Source organism: Cucurbita moschata, unplaced genomic scaffold (genome assembly GCF_002738365.1).
Source record: "Cucurbita moschata cultivar Rifu unplaced genomic scaffold, Cmos_1.0 Cmo_Scf00038, whole genome shotgun sequence".
In the NCBI taxonomy this organism is placed as follows: domain Eukaryota; kingdom Viridiplantae; phylum Streptophyta; class Magnoliopsida; order Cucurbitales; family Cucurbitaceae; genus Cucurbita; species Cucurbita moschata.
This window is the reverse complement of record NW_019268554.1, coordinates 884,895-910,696: the sequence shown is the minus strand read 5'-3', so window position 1 is coordinate 910,696 and position 25,802 is coordinate 884,895. Positions and strand designations below refer to the sequence as shown.

The 25,802-nt window shown below is 33.1% G+C and overlaps 2 protein-coding genes and 1 long non-coding RNA gene across 5 annotated transcripts in view; 2 read left to right on the top strand and 1 right to left on the bottom strand.

The window, feature by feature from the left end:
* Positions 1–7,802: 7,802 nt before the first annotated feature.
* Positions 7,803–11,046, bottom strand: LOC111432318. Its single transcript, XM_023069145.1, has 4 exons — positions 10,649–11,046; positions 9,770–10,372; positions 8,916–9,260; positions 7,803–8,248 (listed from the first exon to the last, which is right to left on the bottom strand). The coding sequence occupies exons 1-4, from the start codon at positions 10,766–10,768 to the stop codon at positions 7,973–7,975; spliced, it is 1,344 nt and encodes a 447-aa protein (XP_022924913.1). The 5' UTR covers positions 10,769–11,046; the 3' UTR covers positions 7,803–7,972.
* An 8,934-nt stretch (positions 11,047–19,980) lies between these two features.
* LOC111432414 lies at positions 19,981–20,907 on the top strand. Its single transcript, XM_023069282.1, has 3 exons — positions 19,981–20,168; positions 20,294–20,467; positions 20,551–20,907. The coding sequence occupies exons 1-3, from the start codon at positions 20,055–20,057 to the stop codon at positions 20,641–20,643; spliced, it is 381 nt and encodes a 126-aa protein (XP_022925050.1). The 5' UTR covers positions 19,981–20,054; the 3' UTR covers positions 20,644–20,907.
* Positions 20,908–21,612: 705 nt separating this feature from the next.
* Positions 21,613–25,802, top strand: part of LOC111432415 — a 20,235-nt gene continuing 16,045 nt past the window's right edge. For all 3 annotated transcript variants that reach the window (XR_002708635.1, XR_002708636.1, XR_002708637.1), the window contains exons 1-2: positions 21,613–21,715; positions 21,806–21,891. This is a non-coding gene — a long non-coding RNA (uncharacterized LOC111432415). The remainder of the gene's footprint in view (positions 21,716–21,805; positions 21,892–25,802) is intronic.

Here is a 25,802-nt window from a genome sequence, read left to right as displayed (position 1 = left end):
CCACAAAATTTCGCAAACCTAATTTGTATTCACTTTTAAGATTAAATAATTTGGTAGACATCAAATTAAACGGGTATTAAATAAATATTAAAAAATTAAATTAAATTAAAAAAAAATTGACCTATGGGTGAAGAATTTAGGAGAAACAAGTGCGAAACAGCTTTCGTCACCACTTTTCTCTTGCCTTTTGCTTAATCATACACCCACCAACTTATAAAAATAAATAAATAATATATATATATATATATATATATATATATTAAATATGAATGTTCATGAATTAGATTGGATCGAATCAAATTACGATATTGTTAGGTCCAATTCAATGGTTCAATTTTAAATTTCTTTTTAATTTAAACTATTTTTATTGAATGATATACTCAACTCGACCCTAGAATATTACATAGGTTGAGTCTTGTTGATCGATTTTTTCAGGTCAACAGATTTTTGGAATACTCATAGTTTTGAATGAACTCATGACACCCGAGTAAACAAGGGGTATGCAAATGAACTGAGGCCATATTAGAATGAAAGCAATCGCGAGGATGAGTGGTTAAGAAAGACATTATGAGAATTTTACTATAAAATACGTGAGTGAGAATAAAACATGTTGAAATAATTTATGTAGACTGCACTCTTAGAAGCAAAAAGTAAGTAATGTGACTATGTCGTAGGAAAATGTTGGGGCCATCAAGTGCCAGCGATGAACCTAAATTTCAAATATTTGGATACTGAGACATTATAAAACTTTAGATATAAATATTTATATGTAAAATTTACACAATATCACAAAGACTTATAAAATAATGTTTGTTAATTATTATTTAAAAATAATTAATGAAATTGGTCAATTTAGAAACTAAATTTAATGTAAATTTACTGTGTAGCCAGTCATGCACGTGACACAATTCCACAGGTCACGAGGGAGATTTAAAACAGTGCTTTCAATATTACACCTAACCGAAACTAATCATAAGTTATGATTTGATTGGTATCCTATGATCTTTGTTCACTCATTTTTTACTTTTTTACCCCTTAATTTTCCCTCTTTTTTTTTAATTTTTAATTCATCATTGTGAGCCCATTTTATATTTTTTTTAATTACATTTATTTACATGTTTTCTACTATATAATTTAAACCAAATTTTGATAATTAAAAAAACAATTTAAAGATTTTATTTTTAATTTTTAAAATATATTCATCAAACGATATGGGGAAATAAATATAAATTTATAAATAAAAGAAGTGAAATTGTTATTAGACGAATTTAAATAATTAATTTTCGATTACAAATATCAAATGTTATTCATATTTTAGTTGGTCGAGTTGACCTGACAAAAAAGGTTAACTCACAAATTGACCCGAATTTCAGTTTTTTTAAAATCTAACCCAACCCAACTCCGAAAAAATCTAACTCAATCTAATCTATATGATCTGGGTTGAGTCATGATTTTATTTTTTGATGGGTCGGGTTCAAATGTTAACTCATGAATCAACACGAACTTTAAATTTTTAAAAAATTTAACCAAATTCAACTTTGAAACAATCTAACTCAATTCAATCTTTATAGTTTTGGTTGGATCGTGATCTTATTTTTAGATTGGTCGAATCACGAATTGATCCGAACTTTTGATTTTTAAAAATTTAACCCAATTCAAATCGAAAAAATGCAAGACACTGTTAGAGCTAGTCTTAATCGATTGATTTGTAGGACCGATAATCAATTTAGTTTTATTGTCGAAACTTTAAAGAAAAGGAAATGTTAAGAACAATTATGGATGGGCCGAAATAATGAGCATTCCAGCCCATACTGACAACGGGTTGGGCCGACATGTCGGCGAGATCAAACAGTGGGAGCAGGGTACAGCATCTAATGGGGCCCACCTCATTTGTTAAGAATGTCGGTTATTGGTCGGGTAATTTCCAGGTCATTAATGTTTTTTAAATTTTTGAAAAGCGTCAGTGAGGCTGTGAGCTAAAGTTACAGAGATCGCGTGGATTTTTTGCGTGACAGCCAACAAATAGTTGTCAGTGTATGCATTGGGATTGTGCAGCTTAATTATTGGCCTGTCGTCTTTACTCTTGCTGGCATCCGGTGACTTTTGAATACAGCCAGAGAGAGAGAAAGAGAGAGATTTTTTAATGGGCCTGTGATACATAGGCCCAACCACGTAAGTTTTTATGGATCTCACGAGATAATGGGCCCAATAGCGATTAAAATGGCCCAAAACGTGTACCAAGGGAAACGCCATGTTGGGTTCAACCATTCGGGATAGGGTTTGGTTTTTAGTATTCATATGACTCGGTAGCTCGACCAATTAAACCACTAAACTCAAGCTATAAAAATTGAGTTGGGTTGGGATTTTTTTCTCCGATTCTGGCAGGGTTGAAGTTTTGAAAAATCGAAATTTCGGGTGGTTCAGAATTTTTTTTCAATCTAACCCGTGTATACTCTTAATTTTTTTTCTTTGAATATAAGCTCACGAATACGATTCATCTATATTTAGAAAATCTACTAGTTATAGTAGCCGCCACCTATGCTCTTGCAATCTAACCCGTGTTACGTTTGGGTGGTTAGGAAGATTACCCACAATCTTAATGGTATCATCTACTCGGGCCCCGTCGAATAACCAATTCCTTTTCGAAGAAAGCTTCTTCGTCTTTATCCGGTAGATAATTTAGCTTTTGTTCGTTCTCTTCGAATTTTATGGTTTAAATAATATAAATTTTATAAACAACATTTTTATGTTTGAACATATTATAAAACTCAATTCATGTATAATATAATTTACATTATACGATATTCCATAATTATATAAAATATACAATATAAAACATATTCATAAACTAATTAATTATAGTTTATATTGATATTTATAAGTAGAAATATTATTAAATAATTATTTAAATTAAAATAGATTTTTAATTTTTCAATATTGAAAACATAAAATACATTTATACTCCATTTTCTATAATTATAACAATTACAACCCAAACATATTTTTTCTACTAAGATACTAACATTTTAACGGGTCGATATTTTTTAACGTTACGTAAATTTGAGACGAATACATTTTAAAATTTTGTAGTGAATTTCTTGCCTATCCCATTAAATTAAAATATTTACTCTACACACGTTAAATTATTATTATTTAAAAAAAATCAAACTTGAGGTCGAGGCACCAACGAAATAACAAAGTTCAAAAACCAAGCAAGAAAACCATAAATGAAGCAAAAGACAAGAACGAAAGAGATATCATAGACGGGCATAGAAACGAAAAGTAGGTGAAGTTCCACACATGCTAGATTAACAATGGGTAAACAAATCTAATTGGATACTGCTCGAGATAATAAGGAGAGAAAATTCTCGACCATGAAGATGTGAGTTTTATTCCCTTCAAATTACGGGTGGACATGAGTTATGTTGGGTTGGATTAAGAAAATCTTTTGGATCGGTGAAGTCAGCAACCTAAATAAAGTTCACCAATTGAATCCAGCACATCTCAACCCTTTATTTTTCAATTGGGTTATCAAATGGTTCGTTTTTATTATTATTATTTTAAAAAATAATAATATATATTACATTAATAATTAAAATTATATGGAGCATTTTTAAATATTCTTAATTTTTAAATAATCGATAGAGTTGGATTATAACTCTATTTTTGGATGAATCGGGTTTTTAAAAGAATATACGATTAAACTTGAAAATTAAAAAAAAAACAAATTGAATGGATACTAGATGGATTATATATTTTTGATATAATGATCCGTAAAATACAAATTTTAAAGTCTAAATAAAAAATATATAATTTAACGGGAAGTATATTTTAATATCATATTAATTATTTTTAATGTTTTGTGTCAATAAATTAAATATAAAAAAAAAGTAGTCATTAAAATGAAATTAAAAACACTAGAGGGGTGGGATAAAGAGAAACAAAAGAAATTAATTACTTTAATTATTTTTTAGTACAAAAGCAATTAATTATTATTGAGAGTGTCGACATTTTGGGTTAAAGATTCAAATGAGAAGCAAAAATAATTTTTTAATATAAGGTTTTTATATGAGGATGAGGTCATAATGTCCTCATTCGTAAATGCAGACAAACAAATTTTCGGGCCTTGTGAAATTACAACAATGTCCTTCTTGTCCTTTACTATTTATTTATTTTTTTGCTTATAAGCTTCAAATTAGAAATTAAAATTATTTTGTACCTCTCAATTTATTTATTTTTTTGTTTAAATTTAATTATTTTGTACCTTAACGTTTTCAAATTTTCATTTTGAGTTCAATTCGAACATTGATTTTTTAAAAAAATAAATACATTAACTAGTTCAAATGTAAAAGCGGGTTACGTTGGGAAAATCTTTAGGACCATTATGAAATTTTGGGTTGATGACTCGAGTAACCCGAATCGAGTTCACAACTCAATTCTCTATTTTCAAGCTCGGTTGAGCTATTAGGTTATTTTTTTAATCATTTAAAAAATAGCTAAAATATCAAACATTCACACAGTATCACTAACATTAGTTACATACGTCAAATATTTTTAATCTTCGTAGTAATCTTATAGTAGAGTTGTGTTGGACTGTACTCTATTTTCGAGTTGATTGGTTGACCCGATCAAAAGAATATCAACCCGCAAACGGACATTAAATTTTTTAATTTCTAAAAAATCCAACCTAATCCAAAGCGGAAAAAATCTCACCCAACCTAACATTTATGGTTTGAGTTAGGTAGTTCGAACGAATCAGTCGATAATCGGATCATACGAACACTCCTATAAAAACATTGAAAAATAATAAAAATTTGTTAATTATAAAAAAGATTATTCAACAATTAATTTTAATTTATCTCTCTTCTAAAAAAAATTGGAAAATCGAAAAAAAAATTAATGGAGAAGGGTAGAGTGGTAATTAAACACTGGTTTGAGGACCTGGAATTGACGCCAAGTAGAATGAATTAGAAAAGAACTTGAAAAAGTTAAAAACATCTGAGAGAGAGAGAGAGAGAGAGAGAGAGAGAGAGAGAGAGAGAGAGAGAGAAGTGGAAGTGAAGGGTTGCGGTGCAGAAGAGGAATGTCGTCTTCGAGATTTGGGAATACGATCCCGATATTGATGTGTGTGGCTCTCAGAAAGCCATCGCTCGTGTTCCGTGACGTTTCGCTCTTCATAATCGATCTCATCGCCCTCGCCGCCTCCGCCATCCGATTTTCCCGCTCGCTTTCCCCCGAGGTTTCCGTTTCCGTCGCCGATAGGTACTCTCCGACGTCATTGATGATCATTCGCCAGAATCGTTGATTCTTAATTAATATCATGATCAGCGACTCTGTTTCGTTTTCTCTTCTCGATGATTTCGATTTGATTTAACTTTCAACAAATTTCAGGAGGATTTTCGTTTTCTTTCGTTTTCTGTTTTGTGCTTGTTTGCCTCTCTCCTTCTCTCTCTCTCTTGAAATCCATGGAAAGTTAGGTCGAAATGGTGTGTGTGATCTGATGGAATCGATTGTGGTTTTCTGAAGTGACTTCGATTTAAGAAGTTGAAGTAATTTCAGATTCGTGTTGTATTTTCGGAAATAATGTTTGGCGTCGACACATGAATCAGAGATGAACAGAAACAGGTTTAAGTCCGTTTTCGGCAATGACTTGAAATCTTCTTCCATTTTAGTTCATTTTCGGTGTGTTTTCTTACAATTCTTCTACTCATTTTTCCGGGTTGAACATTTAAATTTGTAATCAAATTTTGAAAACAAAAGCAGTTTCTCAAATCAAAACAAAGAAAATGGAACCGTGGAACAACACGGAGTAGTTATCAAATTGAGTTTGATGATTACTTCTTTTGAAGTTTAAGAATTATTTTTCATCTTTCGTTTCAAAATTATTATTTGAATGAAAATCATGTGACCTACAACAATATGTCATGAATTGTCATGAATTAGTGATGAGTGAAAAATTTAAATTGCATGTTAGCGATATTCTCTTCTTTTTTATTTCAAATATGATTGTAGTTCATGAACTAGCATCCAATTCACTTGCCCTAACATTTGATTCTTCTAAACAAATTTTGACGATTATAATGATGTGATTATCCCTTAATATTTGCATATTTCATGTTCTTTTATAATTTTGATGTAAATGGGATTTTGAGACACCACAACACAATAATATGATGTTGTCTACTTTGAGCATAAGTTATCGGGACTTTGTTTTGGGCTTCCCTAAAACGTCTAATCGGGATAGTATTCCTCACTTATAAACCCATGATCTTCCACTAAATTAACGGATGGGAGACTCACCTTAATAATCCTCAACATTCAAATCTTAAATAACTAACCAAAAAAATTTATGCAATAAATTTGTGGGAGAATCAAATCAAAATATTATTTATTTATATAAAATTTGACAACATTAAATACAGTTATGGCATCTTATTTTTCGATATCTTATTCTCAAATATCTTAAACAAAACATTTAAATAAACTTTTTTATTTTTTTTCTTTTTGGAGAGGGATGTTTAACTTTATACTTAATTATGAATTTACTAAATAAATATATATTAAGACTTAATCAAATATGTTACCGATAAATTTGAACAAGAGAACAAACTCGAGTTATAAGTGATACTAAAGTCGTAATCAAATCCAACTCCAAAATAAATGCACAGACAAAAGTTTTAACTACAAAAGACAAAATTAATAAAAATATGTGTTTTGAAAAAATTTTAAAATTTTTAAAAGTTTCAATAAATACCCTATAACTTAGAAAAAGGTTAAAAAATAATTCAGGTTAATTTTAGAGAAAAAATGTTAGTAATTTGTTTCAATAATATCTTTACAGTTTTAAAATTTTGATTAATATTTTAAAACCAGTTAAAAGTTCAAAAATAATTTTAACCATTCAAAAGCTTTATTCATATTGTCGAACTTAAAAAATTTGAAAATCTATTTACGATTAGTATATGAATGAAATCGTTAGTATCACGTTTAAAAGATGTTATTAAATTTTAAAAGTAGCATTAATACTTTTAATCTTCTAAAAAAAAATTTAAAAAATCGTTTGATAAATATAGATTATCTTTTTTCTTTAAGTTATGATCTAACAATTCTTCATTTTGGATGGAGAGTTTGAATTTTTTTATTAACTTATTTTTTTTCTTTTTGATTTCTCTCAAAATTCTTTTAAATTATTACGGTAATTTGCATCTAATGTTTCTTTTTCGATTCTCTAATGAACTAGAGATCCTTGATCTTTACACGTGGAGTAGATTCGATCACAAATTGAATTGCTCTAAAGATTACATAACAACTCATAAACAAAGTCAAGTACTTGTTACAAACTTGAATCATGCACTTCTATGCACTTCTATGTTTAGTTGGACTTAATTAAGAAAAGAGGAAAGAGAAGAACAAAATCAAACAAGACTTCAAGTTAGGTTACTTCATCCAAGTAGAAGACTTAGACAAAACTTCTCAATTGGACAATTAGGATCCAATTGAAAAAAATTTCCCGTTAGCTCGGTTGTCTCTTGAATTGCCACCAATCAACAATGTGAACTATTGAGCCCTATTCGTTGGAGGCAAAGAAATCAACATGCATTCAGTCTTTTAATTTTTTGTAGAGGTAAATTGGAGAAAAAAAAGGACTCCGAGGCCTAATCGACGAGTAACCGATCACACCCTAGATCATTTTTATTGTATCTCTATACTCAATCCAAACCGTTGTCCGTCTACCATTGGTCAAATCAACACCCCATGAAACAACATTAACGAAAGTCAAGAATACTCGCTTGTATAACTACAAGATGTTCATGGGAAAGGCATTGTGGAAGACAGAAAAGGTATCCTAAAGACAAATCAGAAACCAAGAATAGTTACAAACTAGAATTATAATATCCCACTTAGATAATCATCTAATTAATAAATAAAACAGCTATTCATTTGTACAGGACAAACAAGGAACAGCTGTGTTTTAGTACTTTCTAAATGTAAGATTTAGACGCCCAGGACGAAGACCAGTATGATCAAGCAGAAACTTAGGCGTCGATTTAGGTATGATTGAAGATACTCCATGAAATATATGCCTAGATTCTCCACCAAAAATTAGAACATCACCTGATTCCAGTATAATCTTCCCTGCTTTATCGACATCTCTTTGATCTCCATACAAGAACTCTGCTGAATTGCCCAAAGAAAAGGAAACAACAGGTAGTCCGCCGACCAGACTCTCTCTGCTTTCATCACGATCCTGCATGAATTAGACTGGTTAGAAAAAGTTTATCATATGAAATAAAAATTGTTGAGGATTGTTGGGAGAAGAGTCCCACATCGGCTGATTAAGGGGTGGATCATGGGCTTATAAGTAAGGAATACATCTTCCTTAGTCTTTTGGGGAAACCAAAAGCAAACCATGATAGCTTATGCTCAAAGTGAACAATACGTACCATTGTGGAGATTCGTGATTACAAATATGGTATTAGAGTCATGCCCTTAACTTAGTTATGTCAACAAAATCCTCAAATGTTGAACAAAGAAGAAGTGAGCTTCGAAAGTGTAGTCAAAAGTGACTCAAGTGTCGAACAAAGGGTGTACTTTGTTCGAGTGATTCAGAGAAGGAGCCGAACCTTGATTAAGGAGAGGTTGTTCGAGGGCAACATAGGCCTTAGAGGAGGCTCTATGGTGTACTCTATTCGCGGGGAGGATTGTTCGAAGAGGAGTCCAACACCGGCTAATTAAGGGGTTGATCATGGATTTATAAGGAATATATCTTCATTGGTACGAGGCCTTTTGGAAAAACTAAAAGCAAGGCAACGAAAGCTTATGCTCAAAATGGACACTATGATATCACTGTGGAGATTTGTGATTTCTAACAAACAAACAAAAAAAAAATGTGAAGATGGAATTAGTGCAAATACCTGATGCAGACCCAGTCTTCCACTCGTTGAGTAGAAATTCACAATGCATATGTCAGGAGACATTGTTGGAAGTATGTCTTCTATGTTATTCGTGTCGCCATTGTTCTTGATCAAGGCATGTGCATCGTTAAGTGCTTTCCCAACCAGAATTGCAAATTCAGGAGGTAAATCTGGAGGTTTATTACCATCAGCAACCCGTTTACGAGCATATTTCCTCGTCTGAGGATCCCAGTCCAATCCAAGACACATCATCTGAAGCCGGAGTTTTGCACCATCTTTATAACCAGGCTGGTAAAATCCCCCTGGGCCAAGACCAAGTTTTTGAATAGTTTTCACAATATTAACCTGCAACAAGAAAAACGAAACCCTAGATACCAAGTCCTAACACTCATATGGAAAACCATAAAGTATAAAGAACACAAGGCAGCAAAGAGATGAAACTACAGGGCATCTCCTTAACAATGGATAACATTGGAAATTTTATAATTACGAGAAATCAAGTTGTTTGAATTATTAGGACAGGTAAATGTCCATTATCAATTTGGGACTTCACGACTAATCCTTCCTCTAAATGATTAGGTTTAGTGGCCTTCTCACAACGTTGCAGGCAGCGAACCGCCCACATCGCCGCGATCCGAACACTTCACCAGACCATTCAATCGGTAGGAGCGATGGCCGGTATGTACAAAGGACAAGGACATAGTCAACGCGAGCTTATGATTCACGCTTACTAGGAGTTCTTCGTTGAAGACGAACAATTGCAATGATCTAAGGCAACAAAATGCCTGTTCTCATCTATAAGAACAGTGTGATTCTAGTTCATAAAATTACTTACAACCTAAGCATGGAAGTACCTGTTCATGTAGAGGAATGTAATGCTTCAGTAAAACCATTCCAGGCCTCATCACAATACCATTTGTAGCTTCATCAGCATGCTCCATTACTTTCATAGTGTCCCTATCCTTAGACTGCCAAGAATATCTGGGTTTTGATTTACCTCTTCTTTCAGGAAAGCATATATCGAAAGATTCAATGGGAGGCAAATTGGCAGTGGCAAGAGAATTTTTGGAACCAATATCCGGAGACCGATGTTTCTTGAAACTAAATGGTTCATTCCTCTCCATTTGTGATGAGCTTGTACTGTTCTTCAACCTTCTTTCCGATCCTAAATCTATCCGGCTTCTCCTTTTGGTATTTTGTCTAGGAACAGGAGGAAACTCATCATCATGGTATGAACTCGGTATATTAGCAGGAATCCCTTTTTGATCGCTTCTCAACTTGAAATCATCACATTTACCAACAGACAACCGAGACAAGGATTCCTGTTCATTTCCTTTACGATTTAGATTCACAGGAATCTCTCCTATCATTATCACATTCGAATTATGATCTCTATTATGCAAACATTCCTCATTGCCGCCACAAGAACTACCATAACATGATGAATCAGGTAACGCCTGAAGAATTACGAAATCAAATTGCATTCAAAATCCAATTAACGAGAAACACGGTGGAACAAGACAATAGACAAGAGATTAAAAGAGAAGTGTTTAAGTTGATTCTGAATAGATTACCAGTCTCAAATTACAGTTGAACTATGCAATTAACCAGAGATTCGTATTCATAAAGAAATCGGAGGGACTAAAAGGCTCAATACTTCCTCGATTATTAACAGAACAGAACACAACACAACACTGAGTTATTACAACTTAAACACTCACTCGCTTACTTACCGAACTGCCAAATGAATCCACCCGCTGAAACTGAAGCAATCGAGACTCGGCGAACAAAAGCCGACGAAGAAGATTCGACCACGGTGGTAGCGAGGCGGGGACTGTTCGGATCAACAACATCGTCAAAATTGAATGCTACAGAGATGCTTATAGGTTTCAAAATTTTGAGAGCGACTCCAAAAGTCGGAGGAGAATTTACTTGGTAAGCCTAATCCGCAAGTTCCAGCGGACGCCGAGTTGGGCGACGAGACTGCACCGGGAAGTGGAAGGAGTAATGATTTCTGCCATTTTCAAAGCTGCGAGTGACCATCTCCTGCGATGAACTGAGACGTTTTCAATTGAAAGTCGATTCGATCACTAAATTCTCTTCCTAATCGGAATTTTAAATATTCAATGTTTTCTTAAGAATTGAAGTCAAATTTGTTTCTTAGAAAAAAAAAAAAAAAAAAAAAACCTTCCAATTTAAATAAATAAAATTTCTAAATTAATATCGGAATGTTTTTTAAATTGAGAGCTTAAAATGATTAACTTTCACAATTTAGGGTTTATCTAATAGACTATAAATTAATACATTTATAAAAAAATCGTTGATAAAATTATTAATAAGGATTATCTAGCCCAAACTATAAACGTTGAGTTGAGGTGAATTTTTAGAAAAACTGGTTGGTTCACGGTTGACGTTTTTTATGTCCAGTCAACACGACAAACCCGAAAATAGGGTTGCAATCCAATTCTACCCTCCCTACTTTTAAGATTAATATGAATATTAAGAATATTTTGTACCTAAATTAGTGACGAGCTGTGATTGGTGAATGTTTAATATTTGAATTTTATGAGATTTTAGTTATTAATATAACATGTATCGTGGATTAGTAGATTTTTTTTTTTTTTGAAAAAAAAGAATAACCCGACCACCTAACTAGAAATAGAGGGTTGAGTTCGGTTGTGGATTTTATTTAGATTACTCGGACCACCAACCTAATCAACTAAATTTTGAGTTTTTGGTTACTCAAATTGTAGCTAAGTCTGATTATTATTTTTAGTCCATGATCCATGGTTGATTGATGTGATGGTGACCATGATCCATGGTTGATTGATGTGATGGTGACGGTTGATTGGTTGAAAAATCCAACATATCGGAGAATCCAACAACTTATAAAAGTGATGAAATTTTGGATAAGCTTGATGAACTAGTGACTTAGAATGTCGTTTTTTCCTTACCTTGCTAACTTTAGTACAAACGTGTTCAAGTTGAATAGATCTTGAATTTTGGTGTAGAAACTAACTTCAATCGAGACCTAGAATTTGTGAATTGAGAGCAAAATCAGACAATCAGAGCCAACCACACGTGTTTCTATTGTGTCCAAGGGTAGAAGATGATTATTGTAACGACCCTAAATTTTCACATACTCAGAGTCGCTACTAACGTCTTATGCTCATTTATAATGCGGAAATATAACTCTTACATGAACATAATTCATAACGTAAACTTCAAAAAACGTTTAAAACAACTTCTTCTCTGGAAAACACAGCCACGGTCTTACGTGTTTAAATATGAAATACTGAAATTTAGAGAAAACAAAAACAAATACAAAATAATTTAAAACAATGAAATGCAAAACAACCTATTTTACCTTAAAGACTAGAAATTTAAATATGAGTCTACCATATGCACGTGCCACAGTCTCTGCTCGCGATGTCGCCGTCCTCCGTACAAGTGCGCCTTGCCTTTACCTGAAAAATGATGTGGCACACGACCTGAGTATTTCAAAGAATACTCCGTAAGTGGCCCCACTATAGGGGGCCATGCAAATGCAAACACATGCAATCATGATTTAGGGACCTATCTCTAAGCATCTTAGGGGTGGCCTCCAGTCTCGGACAAATTGGATGTGTAGTACTTCCCTACACAAGACTCACACGTGCGAGTGTGAATCCCCAGGGTGCTCGCACACCCCCTGGACCCTCTGGTCAAGCTAATCTGTAGCGACGTCCGGAGGTCAGCGGAACCCCATAGTGTCATGCACCTCATGAACACCCTCATCTGTGTGCTTTCGCACCTGTGCGCATATGCGCTCATCATACGGTGCGCGTCTGCACTCATCATCTCTAGGAGAAGTAGCCCTGTGCTTATGAACATACAAATGCATGAGGTCCCTCTAAATCCATCATAATGTCTCCTTTGACACAACCCTCTAGTCTCATCTCTTTGTTACTCTAGGTAACACATACTCGTGGATATTTATATTAATATCATTTTCACGCTCTTAGGGTTATGTCCTATGTCGATCGACATGGTGCAATATGACACTCATCATCATATAATATGCTCAATATGGAAAACATCATCATATTAAGGTAAACGTCACACAATCATCATACTCATCATATTGCCACAAAGTGTATCAAACATATCAAGTACGACATTCATCAAAATATATATATACTGAGCACATCATCAGGTATCATAACTCACACATCATCATAAGTCATACATCATCATAACTCATATACAGCATTGTACGACATGGTTCATACAACATCGTACCTCATACAATTTTTAGCCTATCCTATAGTAAGGCCACTTACCTGGTTGGCCTTAACCGAAGTATTCCCTAATTTATTTAACGTAAGCTCCCGTTCCTCCAGAACTACACCAAATGTTGCCAATGTTTCCTCCCTTTCGCATCGTTCGTCACCTTTTGTTAGTATTTCACATTTTAATTAATAATCCAACTAACCGTGTGAAATACGACTCTAAACGGTCTCAATAAAAATCGAATTCCATATTTTCATTGTTTCTAAATTATATAGGATAATAAAACTTAAAACTTAAATTAATAATATATCAATATTATTAATATTTCAAGTGGTTTGTATAATTCAACATTTAATGTTATATTCTATAGATACAAATATAATAATTACTCATATTTTCCATTTTCTTTCCCTCACTTATTTCTCGTTATATTTTACTTCTGTTTACAGTACTTGCTCAACCCATTCTAATTTTCTTTTCTTTTATAAAATCTTCTCTCTTTTGTTTTTTTTTTCTTTAAACTCTAATTATTTTGAGTAGTTCAATTCTATCTCCATATCTAATTATTTCAAGCAATTTTACTTCTATATCTAAATAGTTTAATTCTGTTTACCAGTTTAATTCTATTTTTTTTTTCTTTGGCTTTACTATTCCAAATCTAACGTTCTTCTCTCTCCATGTATCTACTCCTCTCTCTCCATGTATCTACTCCCATATCTAAATTTAATTCTCACATCGTTTAATTCTATTTCCAAATTTTCTTTGGCTTTACTATTCCCAAATCTTAATTTTTTTTTATTTGAATATGTTTTACAGATCTTCCTTTTCATCCTGTTTTTTAAATTTTTTTTTTATTTATTTATTTGAATGTCTTCCAGATCTTTCTTTTTCCTATCTTCATTTTCATCTGTATTCCAAATCTTGTTCTTTTTTTTATTTGAATATGTCTTCCAGATCTTTCTTTTCCCTATCTTCCTCTCTTTCTTATCTATCTATTCCTGTATTCCAAATCTTCGTTCTTTTTTTATTTGAATATGTCTTCCAGATCTTTCCTTTCCCCATCTTCCTCTCTTTCTTATCTATCTATTCCTGTATTCCAAATCTTCGTTCTTTTTTTATTTGAATATGTCTTCCAGATCTTTCTTTTCCCTATCTTCCTCTCTTTCTTATCTATCTATTCTTAGACCAATTTTAATGGACTGTAGCTAGGATAAATAATTTCTAATTCAGATTCAGATAATTTTCTATTGCCCAATTTTAATGGACTCTAGCTAGGATAGATAATTTCTAATTCAGATCATTCCCATAATTTTCTAAATTTCTAACTCAGATCTAAATAATTGCTAATATCGTAGAAAGAAAAGGTAAATCTGACTACTAACCTTTTCAAATGACATCTCCCTTTCTCTGTCCATCTCTCCATTATCTGCCTTCCTTCCCGATCTCTTCATTATTGTATAACATCTCTCCATTATCTGCATTTTTTTTTACTCCAGAAAAATATTTTCTTTCCATTTCTGTTTTTTTTTTCCGCTAAATTATTGATACTAAATGAAGGAGGTATTTTAGGGGATGGACAGAGAGATTAAGGGAGGTGGTCAGTTTTTTTTTCTTTTTCTTTTCTTTATTTTGTTATTTTTATTTTAACACACACACATATATATATATATATATATATATATATATATATATATATATATATATATATAATTAAACCCAACGGTGCGTTACAATTATGTAGTCGATTCAACTGAATCATATGCCTTGAACCCCATCGTTTTGAGCCACTTTTTTAGCATTTCAAGTCCGATTTTCAATTTGTTTTCATTGATTTCTTTTTTTTTTTTACTTGATTTAGGACCCAAGTGTGTAATTTTGTGAAATTTAAGCCAGAGGAACGGGTGAAACCGAGCAAGCAAATTTTTTCGAGCATGTTAATTATCCATTTTAAATTTCTCTTTGAGTGTATTCGTAGGAATCAACAAAAATACGATAAGACTTGATTGAGGTGTTATAATAAAATTTAATACGGAAAGAGATTTGGAATAGGGGAAAGTATTAGGCCGATTATTAAGTCTAGGTAATTGGACAAGGCCTTGTGGTCGTGTTGTTAGCTTAAAAATTGAAATATGAGTCGAATTGAGTTATAAATTTTATGTCGGCCGAACATATAAGAATATTATATCATACTAAAACGAGGTAACCACTATAAACATACAAGTTCAAGTTTGTATTTAAAATCATATGACCTCGTAACGATTCATGTCCAACTCAAGATTCAGATCAAGATTTAGAATCTGGATTCGACACCTTATCCCCACAAACCAGTACCAATTTTGTTTAGTAGATTTTGTCGGAGTTGGTCACTAGAGTTGGTCATTGACTATGGTTGTCAGCGGTTGCCGCCTATGAGTAACTTACATCCATCAATGTGATTGGAGTCAGTTATTGTCAGTGGTAGTTGCCGACGAACAAAGTAGTATGAGGGTATTTTAGTCATTGTTACAACGGATTATAACTTAAATTTTTTAGAAAATAGTTCACTTTCTTTCTAAAATTCAAATTTTATTAATAGACATTTTATTTTTAAAAAAATTAAAATATGAAAATATAAATTTTTAATAATTAAGATAGGAAATTTTAATATTTATATCCATCAATTTGGAGTTTATTAATGTCCACCGATTTTTAGGTGTAGCATTATTTGTTTAGAATTTTCCCATTGTTTTAATGAATAATAATATTTATATGAATAAAAGGAATATCACGACACATATTTCCAATTTAAAATACTATTTATATTAATTTTAAATTTGTTTTTTTTTTCTTCTCTCTAATTTATTTATTTAAATTTTTAATTTTGACTCTAAATAACCCCTTTAAAAGGTAATTCCCCTTTTTAATGCAAAAAAACATTCTCTAACGGACAAGAAAATCATATAATATATAATTAATGATCTGCATAAGTGAAAGTTATGACTAAGAATGATCTATTTGATCTCGTTCTCTCAGTCTCACTGCAAAAATTTTGGTCCTCTCGGTATCGCGGCAAAAAGATTTGAATATTCATTTTCATGTATTATTGAATTAAAAATAAATAAAATAAAATTTATTTTTGGTTTCTAAAATTTCTCCTCATGAATCAATATCTCTCGTTTGCGTCTATTAAATAAAATAAAATTTAGAGATGTCTATGTAATCTGTGGGAACTGTCTCGAAACAGAGTGGATAATCCTTGTTTAAATAGAATAACGAGGAAAAGGAATGAGGATTACATTCTCCATCCCGTCCTTGTTAAATCCCCCACGTCTCTCTGCACCAATATATATATATATAGAGAGAATATTTTTATATTTTTTAATAAAAATATATTTAAAAATAAAAATTATTCATTAAAAAAATCTTTAAAATTAATATTTCTTCCCACATGCTCGTAAATTCATGTGGAGAATCTCTGCTCCGATCTTTGCAAAAATGAACGAGAGTTTCATGAGGATGAGAATTGAAGTAGGAAGCAAAGATGGGGACGAAGAAGGCTTTCTCGTCCTGCACTATCTCGTGAACATCTCTATTTACCCTACTCAAATAAATCAAACTCTAATACACACTAAAATCTTGTTATTATTGTAAAATTCAATTCCATTCTTTGGCCCTACTCTACATTTTTCTACTATATATTAAACTATATATTATATGGCTATCAATTTTTAATATATAGTTTCAATTATTTTATCAATTTTTTAATTATATAATAGAATGTTAATATATTAATTTATTTCATGGTCCCTTATACTATTCCATTTTGATTCAAATTAATTCTTACGGAAGAGAAGATTATATATTTTGAGGGAGGTAAGAAGAGAAAGGGTTGAAATAAGTTAGTAAATAAAAAAACCACATAATACGAGTATCTATCTATTTAATTGTGAGAAGCAGTCATACAGGTCCCCTGTCTCAAACTAGATAGAGAATTTTTGTTTAAATAGAAAAACGAGGGACTGGAGAGAGAGTTTAGATTGAGGATGTAGATTATATTGTCTGTCCCGGTCCCCACAACACCAAACTTTGTGTGAAATTATCGATTAAAAATGAATAGTTTTTATAAAATATACAGAGAGATTTCAGATTGAGGAGGTAGATTATATTGTTTGTCCCGGTCCCCACCACACCAAATTTTATGTGTGAAATTATCGATTAAAAATGAATAGTTTTTATAAAATATATAAAAGAGGAAAAAAGTTACAGAGATGGAGATTGAAATAGGTAACGGGGATAGGGACGGAAAAGACTTCTGTGTCCTTGGTCTGTCGGACATTGCTAGAAAGCTTGACTTACTTCAAGGTCGTCATTTTCATTTCTCTGGATTCAATTCAGTTCATGAATATGGATCAGGGAATCGGTTCGATACGTTGATCTCTCACAATCAGTCCAACACGATCGAATGTATTTTTGAGGTCGAGGGACAAAAGAGTCCATTGCTTAAAGTAGGAGGATGTAGGGGTTTGTTGTAGGCTATGAGAGTGTATAGAGAGGAGGGAAAAAGAAATAAGTTTGGAAGTAAGTCAAAATTTTGTTTTGGGATGGGAAATTGTTTGGTTGTGATGATTAATGGGTACACTACAGGTGAATAGGTGGGTACATATGCGGTTTGTTTGTGTGCTATCAAGACAGCTGGGTTTCGAGTTATTTTATTATTTGTTATTTTTTTAAAAATACCAAAAACGTTCGACTATATATCTCAATGAAACATTTACATCGATTAAAATCATCGGGTGTGACACTCAAGTAAAAAAAGGTTAGTAAAAAAGGGTACGTAAGGATAGGATAACTAAGAAATACCTAAAATAACTACTTTTTCAGTGACTCAATCATAGGAACTTCATAATTAAACGTGATTTGTTGAGCGCAATTGCACGTTGGGTGACTTGCATTCGCAAGATGCATGTGAGTGAGGACAAAACATGTTGTAAGAACTGTGTTGGTTTGTGGAGATAGTCTTCACTCTTAAAAGCGAGAAATAGATAGTATGATCATGTCAAAAGGGATCGTTAGAATCGTCTTAAGTTGAAGTTAGCTAATTCGGCTAGGAAAGAGGAGTATTCCCCACAATAACTACAACGGATTCATCTCAACGTCTCTTCCACCATACAGACAGTGGAAGAACAACCGACGAAAATGCTCTTGAATATCTAACTCACCTTAAAACCTTAAAATTATTTTTTTGGGTTGAGTACTTCACTCGAAGCCAACGAGGCAATAAAAAAGTTTCACTTACTATATTCTCTTTAAAATTTAAATATATCCCCATAATTAAAACATTATAAATTACTTGAAAAGGATTATTTTCAAATTTCAAGGGGATCATGGTCATGCTGGTACAGGGCATGTTCTATAGTCACAGTGGTTGCTACTAGTTATCAACTCCTCCCACTCAAATTTTGTATGAGACAAAATCATGTCTAAGTTTGCCCGAGCTGAATCATCTCAAAATATATTATAGGAGAATCTTTGTTTTCTCCTTCTTCTCAAAATGAGTTCAGGGGCTTGAGCATAAGTTGACCAATCCTAGACGAGCAAATTCGAATTGGCTTGATTTGCTCGATATTGGAAGTGAGTCGCGTAATCGTAAAGTCCGCTTATAAGAAAAGTACAATTGTAACAAAAGCCGTGAAAATGGGCACGTGCCAAAGGAGAGTTGGAATTTTGGACCGAAGCCAAAGGTGTTCAGTGGAGGAATCTGCACGTGACGAGGAGTTTGGTGTTTGTTTGTTCAAATGGTATTTAGCTGTCAATCCCCCGACCTCTCCCTGCCCAAACTGACCGAAAATCCTCTCTCTCTTCTATTTTCTCTCCCTATGGTTCAAAATCACCTTACCATTTTTAAATGGATTAAATTAATATTTTTAATATATTTTAATTTTAATTTTGGTATGATTTAAAATTAGTCTCTAATAAATTCATTTTTATTGAAATTACTTCAATCATAATAATAATAATAATAATAATAATTTCTACTAAAGAAAAAAAACTGAATATATTTTTTAAATTTTAGATACTAAATTTTATTTTAAAAAATTAACAATAAACTAACTCATAATTTATTTTAAGTTTTATTTCAAAATTTAAGGACTAAAATTAAATATTTAAAATTATATGAATTAGAGATTCTAAATTAATTTTGTATCTGTTTGATAAATTTTTAAACATTCATTTTTTTTAATAAATTAACTAATTTTATTTTATTAGACATCAAATTGAGATCCTAAACTATTAAACTCGTGTCGAATAAGCTAGAAACATTTTACAAATGTCAATTAGACGTATGGTATGCAAAATTGAAAATTGAACTAGCTATTGGAGACGTTAAAAACTTATTTATCATAAAATTGAAAGTTCACGTAAATAAGATAAAACCGTAAAAAATTTAGAAACTAAATTTGTTATTTAACTTTTAAAATATACTATCACGACTTAGGAGTATACCCGAGTTGGGTTGAGAAAATCATTTGGATCAACTCAAGTAATCCAAACAGAATTCACAACCTAATGCAACTCTCTATGTTCGAGATATATTTTTTTATAATTATTTTAAAAAATTATACTTATTTACAATAAATGTTACATTAATAACTAAAATCTTATAAAACTCGAATATTAAAATTGAATTTCCTAAGCGAAAACAGAAACACTCGTGCAAAAGGAAAAAAATAAAATAAAATAAAAATTATATATATATATATATATATATATAGAAAATGCAAATATAAATGAAGAGGAACTCGTGGTCTGCATTTTTTGCAAGAGCTGATCATCAAGAGAAAGAAAGCAAAAGCCTCTGGTGGCGCGTGGCCGGCGAGTGGAGGAGACATGGCGGACGGCGGCTCTGAAATGGGTTCGAGAGAGCGAAAGAAAGCAGCAGCATCTTCCTCAATGAATCATGAGAAGCCCACAGAATTTGATGCATCCACAAGCTCTAGTGCTGTACTTTTCTCTTAACTCACTTTTCCCTTTGAATTTCATGCTTTTTTACTCGAGATTTTCAACTATTTTTCCCGAGCGCCACGTTCGGTTGTACCTATCGGTGAATTGACTCTACAAACGTGCAGGTGGTGAATGTCGAGAGTTTAGTGAGAGGATTTCTCATAAACGTATATTTAGAAAAGAATTCGCCTGGATTGTTAGTTCGGATTCTACAAGCCTTCGAGAAATTGGGACTCGAAGTCCTCGATGCCAACGTGTCTTGTTCCGATTGTTTCCAACTCCAAGCAGTCGGGGAAGAGGTTCGAGTTCCGTATCTTAAGCTTGCTGACATGAACATAACCCAACGATTAAAACTTCAAATTCGCTTTGTTTTGTTGTGCAGAATGAAGATACAAAAATCGTAAAGCCCCGAGTGGTGAAAAGAGCAGTAAAGCAAGCAATCAAGGAATGGAGTGAAAGTAACGGGCAGACATGATTCACGTATACTTTATTCGTAGTTCGTGTTTCTTCTAGACGCGATTCAGAGTTCGTGTTTTTACTAAGCACGATCTCTAATCGATGATATACATATCATGACGTACGTAACTAAAAAAAACGTAAGATTTTGTCAAGAAATATTGTTTAAATTATCAATGTATTCGTACTCGAAATGTCAATTTTCTTACCAGTATTTTTTTTCTCCGAGTGTAAGTATTATCTTATTTGTACAATATTTTGGTTCAAATATTTGTTCGTATAATCTTACCGAAGAAAGAGTCGTTTTCATTGTTACCATACTCGGTGTTAAAATTAAGTCAGCCTTTTAGGGTCAGATCTTGGAACCGGTCCATAATGATCAAAGTTGATTCAGAGTAGCCCATAAACCTTAAAGTATTGAAGGAAGCCATTCGAGCAATCGATTGTTGATTTCAATCCACAATGTTTTTTTTTTTAGGGTTTAACTAAAAAATAATCATTACGTAATTGTCTTTAAAGTCACATACAAAACTACTCTATAGACGTAAATGTGAGCATAGCTCAATAATAATATACCATCGATTTTATATATATATATTTCCATAAAACTAATAATTTAGTATTTAAATTTTTGTTTATAATATTTTAATTGTAGTATGTTTAATTTAGTTATTGAATTTTAATATTTATTGTAAAAGTATTATTGATATTTAATAAATTTTCTTTTAGATATATAAATCAATAAATTAATTAGAGTAAATGCATTTTTATGTTATAAGAGTAGGTTCCATACCTTACTATAAGAATTATACGTTACTAATTTCAAAATATTATTAGTTTCGTAAATAAATTATTAATTTCATAACTTTAAAAAAAAAAAATAATAATAATAATTTTATTATATCTCCAATATTCGGCAACCACTAGATCGGTCCAAAAGACCGGCCCAACAATGAATTTAAACTTCAACTTCGAGGGCTTTGAGTTTCGGATGGTTTGATCATGTGAAACCGGCTCCTAAGGATCCGATCTTCGGTGCTACGGAGGCTTTCATGGCCGATCCATGCACGAACAAAATCAACCTTGGAGTGGTAATGATTAAACTCTGTTTTTTTATTGTTTTCTTTTGAATTCGTGGAAAGTTTTCGTGTTTTTGGTTTTTGAATTATTTACTTTGGAAGGGAGCTTATCGGATCGATTAGGGGGAACCGGTTGTGCTTCTATGTCTTGGAGATGCTGAATCGAAGATCGCCGGTAGTGAGTTCTTGTAAGTTCCAATGCTTAGTTTCCTGCTGAGTCCTTATTAAGAGGATATTTTGCCGTGATAATTAGTTAGAATATATCTTAGATATTTAGGAAGCTGTTAGTATAGATTTGATTAACAGTATATTTTATTTATTTACCAGATTTAATTACATATATATTTTTCTATTTTTAGGTATTAGTTGATAGTTTGTATCCTATTTAAACGTGTAAACCTGAATGAAGATCATACTTTCGATCCCAATTCTATTTCTATTTCTATTTCTCATTCTTAACATGGTATCAGAGCACCGATCTTGGTGTTCTTAAATATCAAAATTTCCTTTATGGCGGAATCAGCCAAATCTAGCTTCGAAATTTCGGATGTTGATTTAACACATCCGTACTATATTCATCACTCTGATCAGCCAGGATATTCACTTGTTCCAATCAAATTAAATGGAGCAAATTATCAATCCTGGAGGAAATCAGTTATGCATGCTCTTATTGCCAAGAAGAAAATTGGCTTCATTGATGGCACAATTGAGGAACCGTCCCAAGATGCAAATTCAACCGAATTCGAACTCTGGAATCAGTGCAACAGTATGATAATATCTTGGTTAACTCATTCCGTTGAAGCAGATATCGCTAAAGGCATTATTCACGCCAAGACAGCTCATCAAGTGTGGGTTGATCTTCACGATCAATTCTCACAAAAGAATGCTCCAGCAATTTTTCAAATACAAAACTCGATAGCAACGATGTCACAAGGAACCATGGCACTGTCAACATATTTCACCAAGCTCAAAGCACTCTGGGATGAACTGGAAGCGTACCGCACACCATTTACCTGTAATCAACGTCAAATACATATTGATCAACGCGAAGAAGACAAGTTGATGCAATTGCTCATGGGGCTCAATCAGTCTTATAAAACGGTGAGATCTAACATATTGATGATGTCTCCATTACCTAATGTGAGGCAAGCCTATTCATTACTTGTACAAGAAGAGATGTAGCGTCAGGTAACTTCCGAACCTACTGAGAAAATCTCGATTGCATCAGCAGTGCAAAAGAAAACAATATATTCAAAATTCGCCAAGGACAAATTGTGTGAACACTGCAATAAAAGTGGTCATAGAATTAATGAGTGTCGAATTCTTAAGTTTCACTGTAAGTTTTGTGATAGAAGGGGCCATACAGAAGATCGGTGTCGACAGAAAAATAATTCTGGAAGGACAAGACAAGACAATCAACACAATAACCGTGGATATCGATCATCTGCAAATATGGCCGATGTTTCACAGTTGAATACAGAAGAACAGTCACCTAATTCCATTCCAAATTTTTCTTCTGAGCAATTACGACAGATAGCACAAGCCTTATCTGCAATCAATCATCACCCTTCTGGTAATTCTGACAATCACATCAATGTTGCAGGTTTGTTTCCCATATCTACATTATCTATTAACTCTGCGAGTTCTAATTCATGGATTCTCGATAGTAGAGCTACGGATCATATAGTATCAAAATCTTCTGTTATGACTGAACCAAAGACTGCCATCATGTCTACAATAAATTTGCCTAATGGAGAGACAGCACGTGTGTCACATACTGGCAATATTTCCCTTAGCCCTAACCTTAAATTAAACAACGTTTTATGTGTGCCTTCATTCAATTTAAACCTAATGTCGATCAGCAAACTTACCAATAACTTGAAATGTTATGTCACCTTCTATCCTGATTCTTGTGTTATGCAGGACTTGGCTACGGGGAAGATGATTGGCTCGGGTAAACAATTTGGAGGTCTCTATCATATTTCTTCATCTCCAATCAAGTCTTCAGCTCATCAAGTATCTCAGTCATCTGATTTGTGGCATTTACGCCTAGGTCATCCTTCCTTTTCTCGTTTTAAATTTCTAGCTGATCAATTGCATCTTAATAATGCGAGTTATTCTCATAATTGCAGTATCTGCCCGTTAGCAAAACAAACTAGGTTGTCTTTCCCAAGAAGTTCAATAACAACCCATTCTGCTTTTGATCTGATACATTGTGATGTTTGGGGACCACATAAAATTCCTACCCATTCTGGTTTGCGTTTTTTTCTCACTATTGTTGATGATTTTACTCGATGTACTTGGGTTTTTTTAATGCAACATAAGTCAGAAGTACATCATTTGTTGATGAACTTTGTTAAATTCGTTCAAACTCAATTTCATACTACTATCAAGATAGTTCGATCAGACAATGGGACTGAGTTCCTATCTTTGCAACCATTCTTTACTTCTTGTGGTATTGAATTTCAGTGCACTTGTGTCTATACTCCACAACAAAATGGAGTCGTAGAACGCAAGCATCGCCATATCCTAAATGTAGCTAGGTCTCTTCTTTTTCAGTCACAGGTTCCACTTAATTTTTGGGGAGAGTGCATTTTAACGGCTGTTTATCTTATAAATAGAACGCCATCACCATTATTATCTAACAAGACACCCTTTGAAGCACTCTACAAACGACCACCTACATTTCATCATCTTAAAGTTTTTGGTTGTAAATGTTATGCAACTATAGTACATCCTAAGCAAAAATTTGAACCTAGGGCAACTCCTTGTGTTTTCGTAGGATATCCTTGTGGTCATAAAGGTTACAAGTTGTATGACATGCAATCTCACACATTCTTTATCAGCCGTAATGTCAAATTTTGTGAAGATGATTTTCCTTTTTCATCAGCTTCACAAACTTCGACATTAGCTCCTTCGACTCCTGTTGTACCACTTCATGATCCATCCTACTCAAACATCCATCCTCCACCTTCACCTCCTATTCCTTCACCTCCTACTCCTCCTTCACCTCCTATTCCTTCACCTCCTACTCCTCCTTCACCTCCTATCCCTTCACCTACTACTCCGTCGTCTCCTCCACCTTCTCCAGATTCGCCCACTAATTCCAATCCTATCCCACCTGATACATCAGCTCCACTTCGACGTTCTACTCGTACTAAACAGCCTCCAGCTTGGCATAAGGATTATGAGATGTCTTCTGGAGCCAATCATTTAACCTCTAGCTCAAGTCCCGGCACTGGCACCAGGTATCCCCTTCATCATTACCTTTCATTCTCTCGTTTTTCTCCTACTCAACGTGCTTTTCTAGCTCTTATTACATCCCAGACAGAACCTAAAACCTATGATGAGGCAGTTGGCGACCCGTTATGGCAGCAGGCTATGAATGATGAAATTGCAGCTTTGGAACGTAATCATACATGGTCTCTCGTTCCTCTACCACTTGGTCATAAAGCTATTGGTTGTCGTTGGGTGTACAAAATTAAATACAACTCTGATGGTTCTGTTGAACGTTATAAAGCTCGACTAGTAGCAAAGGGGTACACTCAGGTTGAAGGTATTGATTACACAGAAACATTTTCCCCTACAGCGAAACTTACTACACTTCGTTGCTTACTCACTGTTGCTGCTGCTCGAAAATGGTTCACCCATCAGTTGGATGTTCAAAATGCCTTTCTCCATGGTAATCTAGACGAGGAAGTTTATATGTCTTTACCACCAGGTCTTCGCCGACAGGGGGAGAATACAGTATGTCGGCTCCATAAATCTCTTTATGGATTAAAACAGGCTTCTCGCAATTGGTTCTCCATATTTTCTACAACTATACAAAATGCAGGCTACACTCAGTTCAATGCAGATTACTCTTTGTTTACTAAGAGTAAAGGTACTTCTTTCACTGCAGTTCTAATCTATGTTGATGATATTCTGTTGACAGGCAATGATCTCGAAGAAATTCAATATCTCAAGACTAGTTTACTCCAGAAATTTCTTATCAAAGATTTAGGAAATTTGAAATATTTTCTAGGTATTGAATTTTCTCGATCTAGAAAAGGAATTTTTATGTCTCAAAGGAAGTATGCTCTAGACATCCTTCAAGACA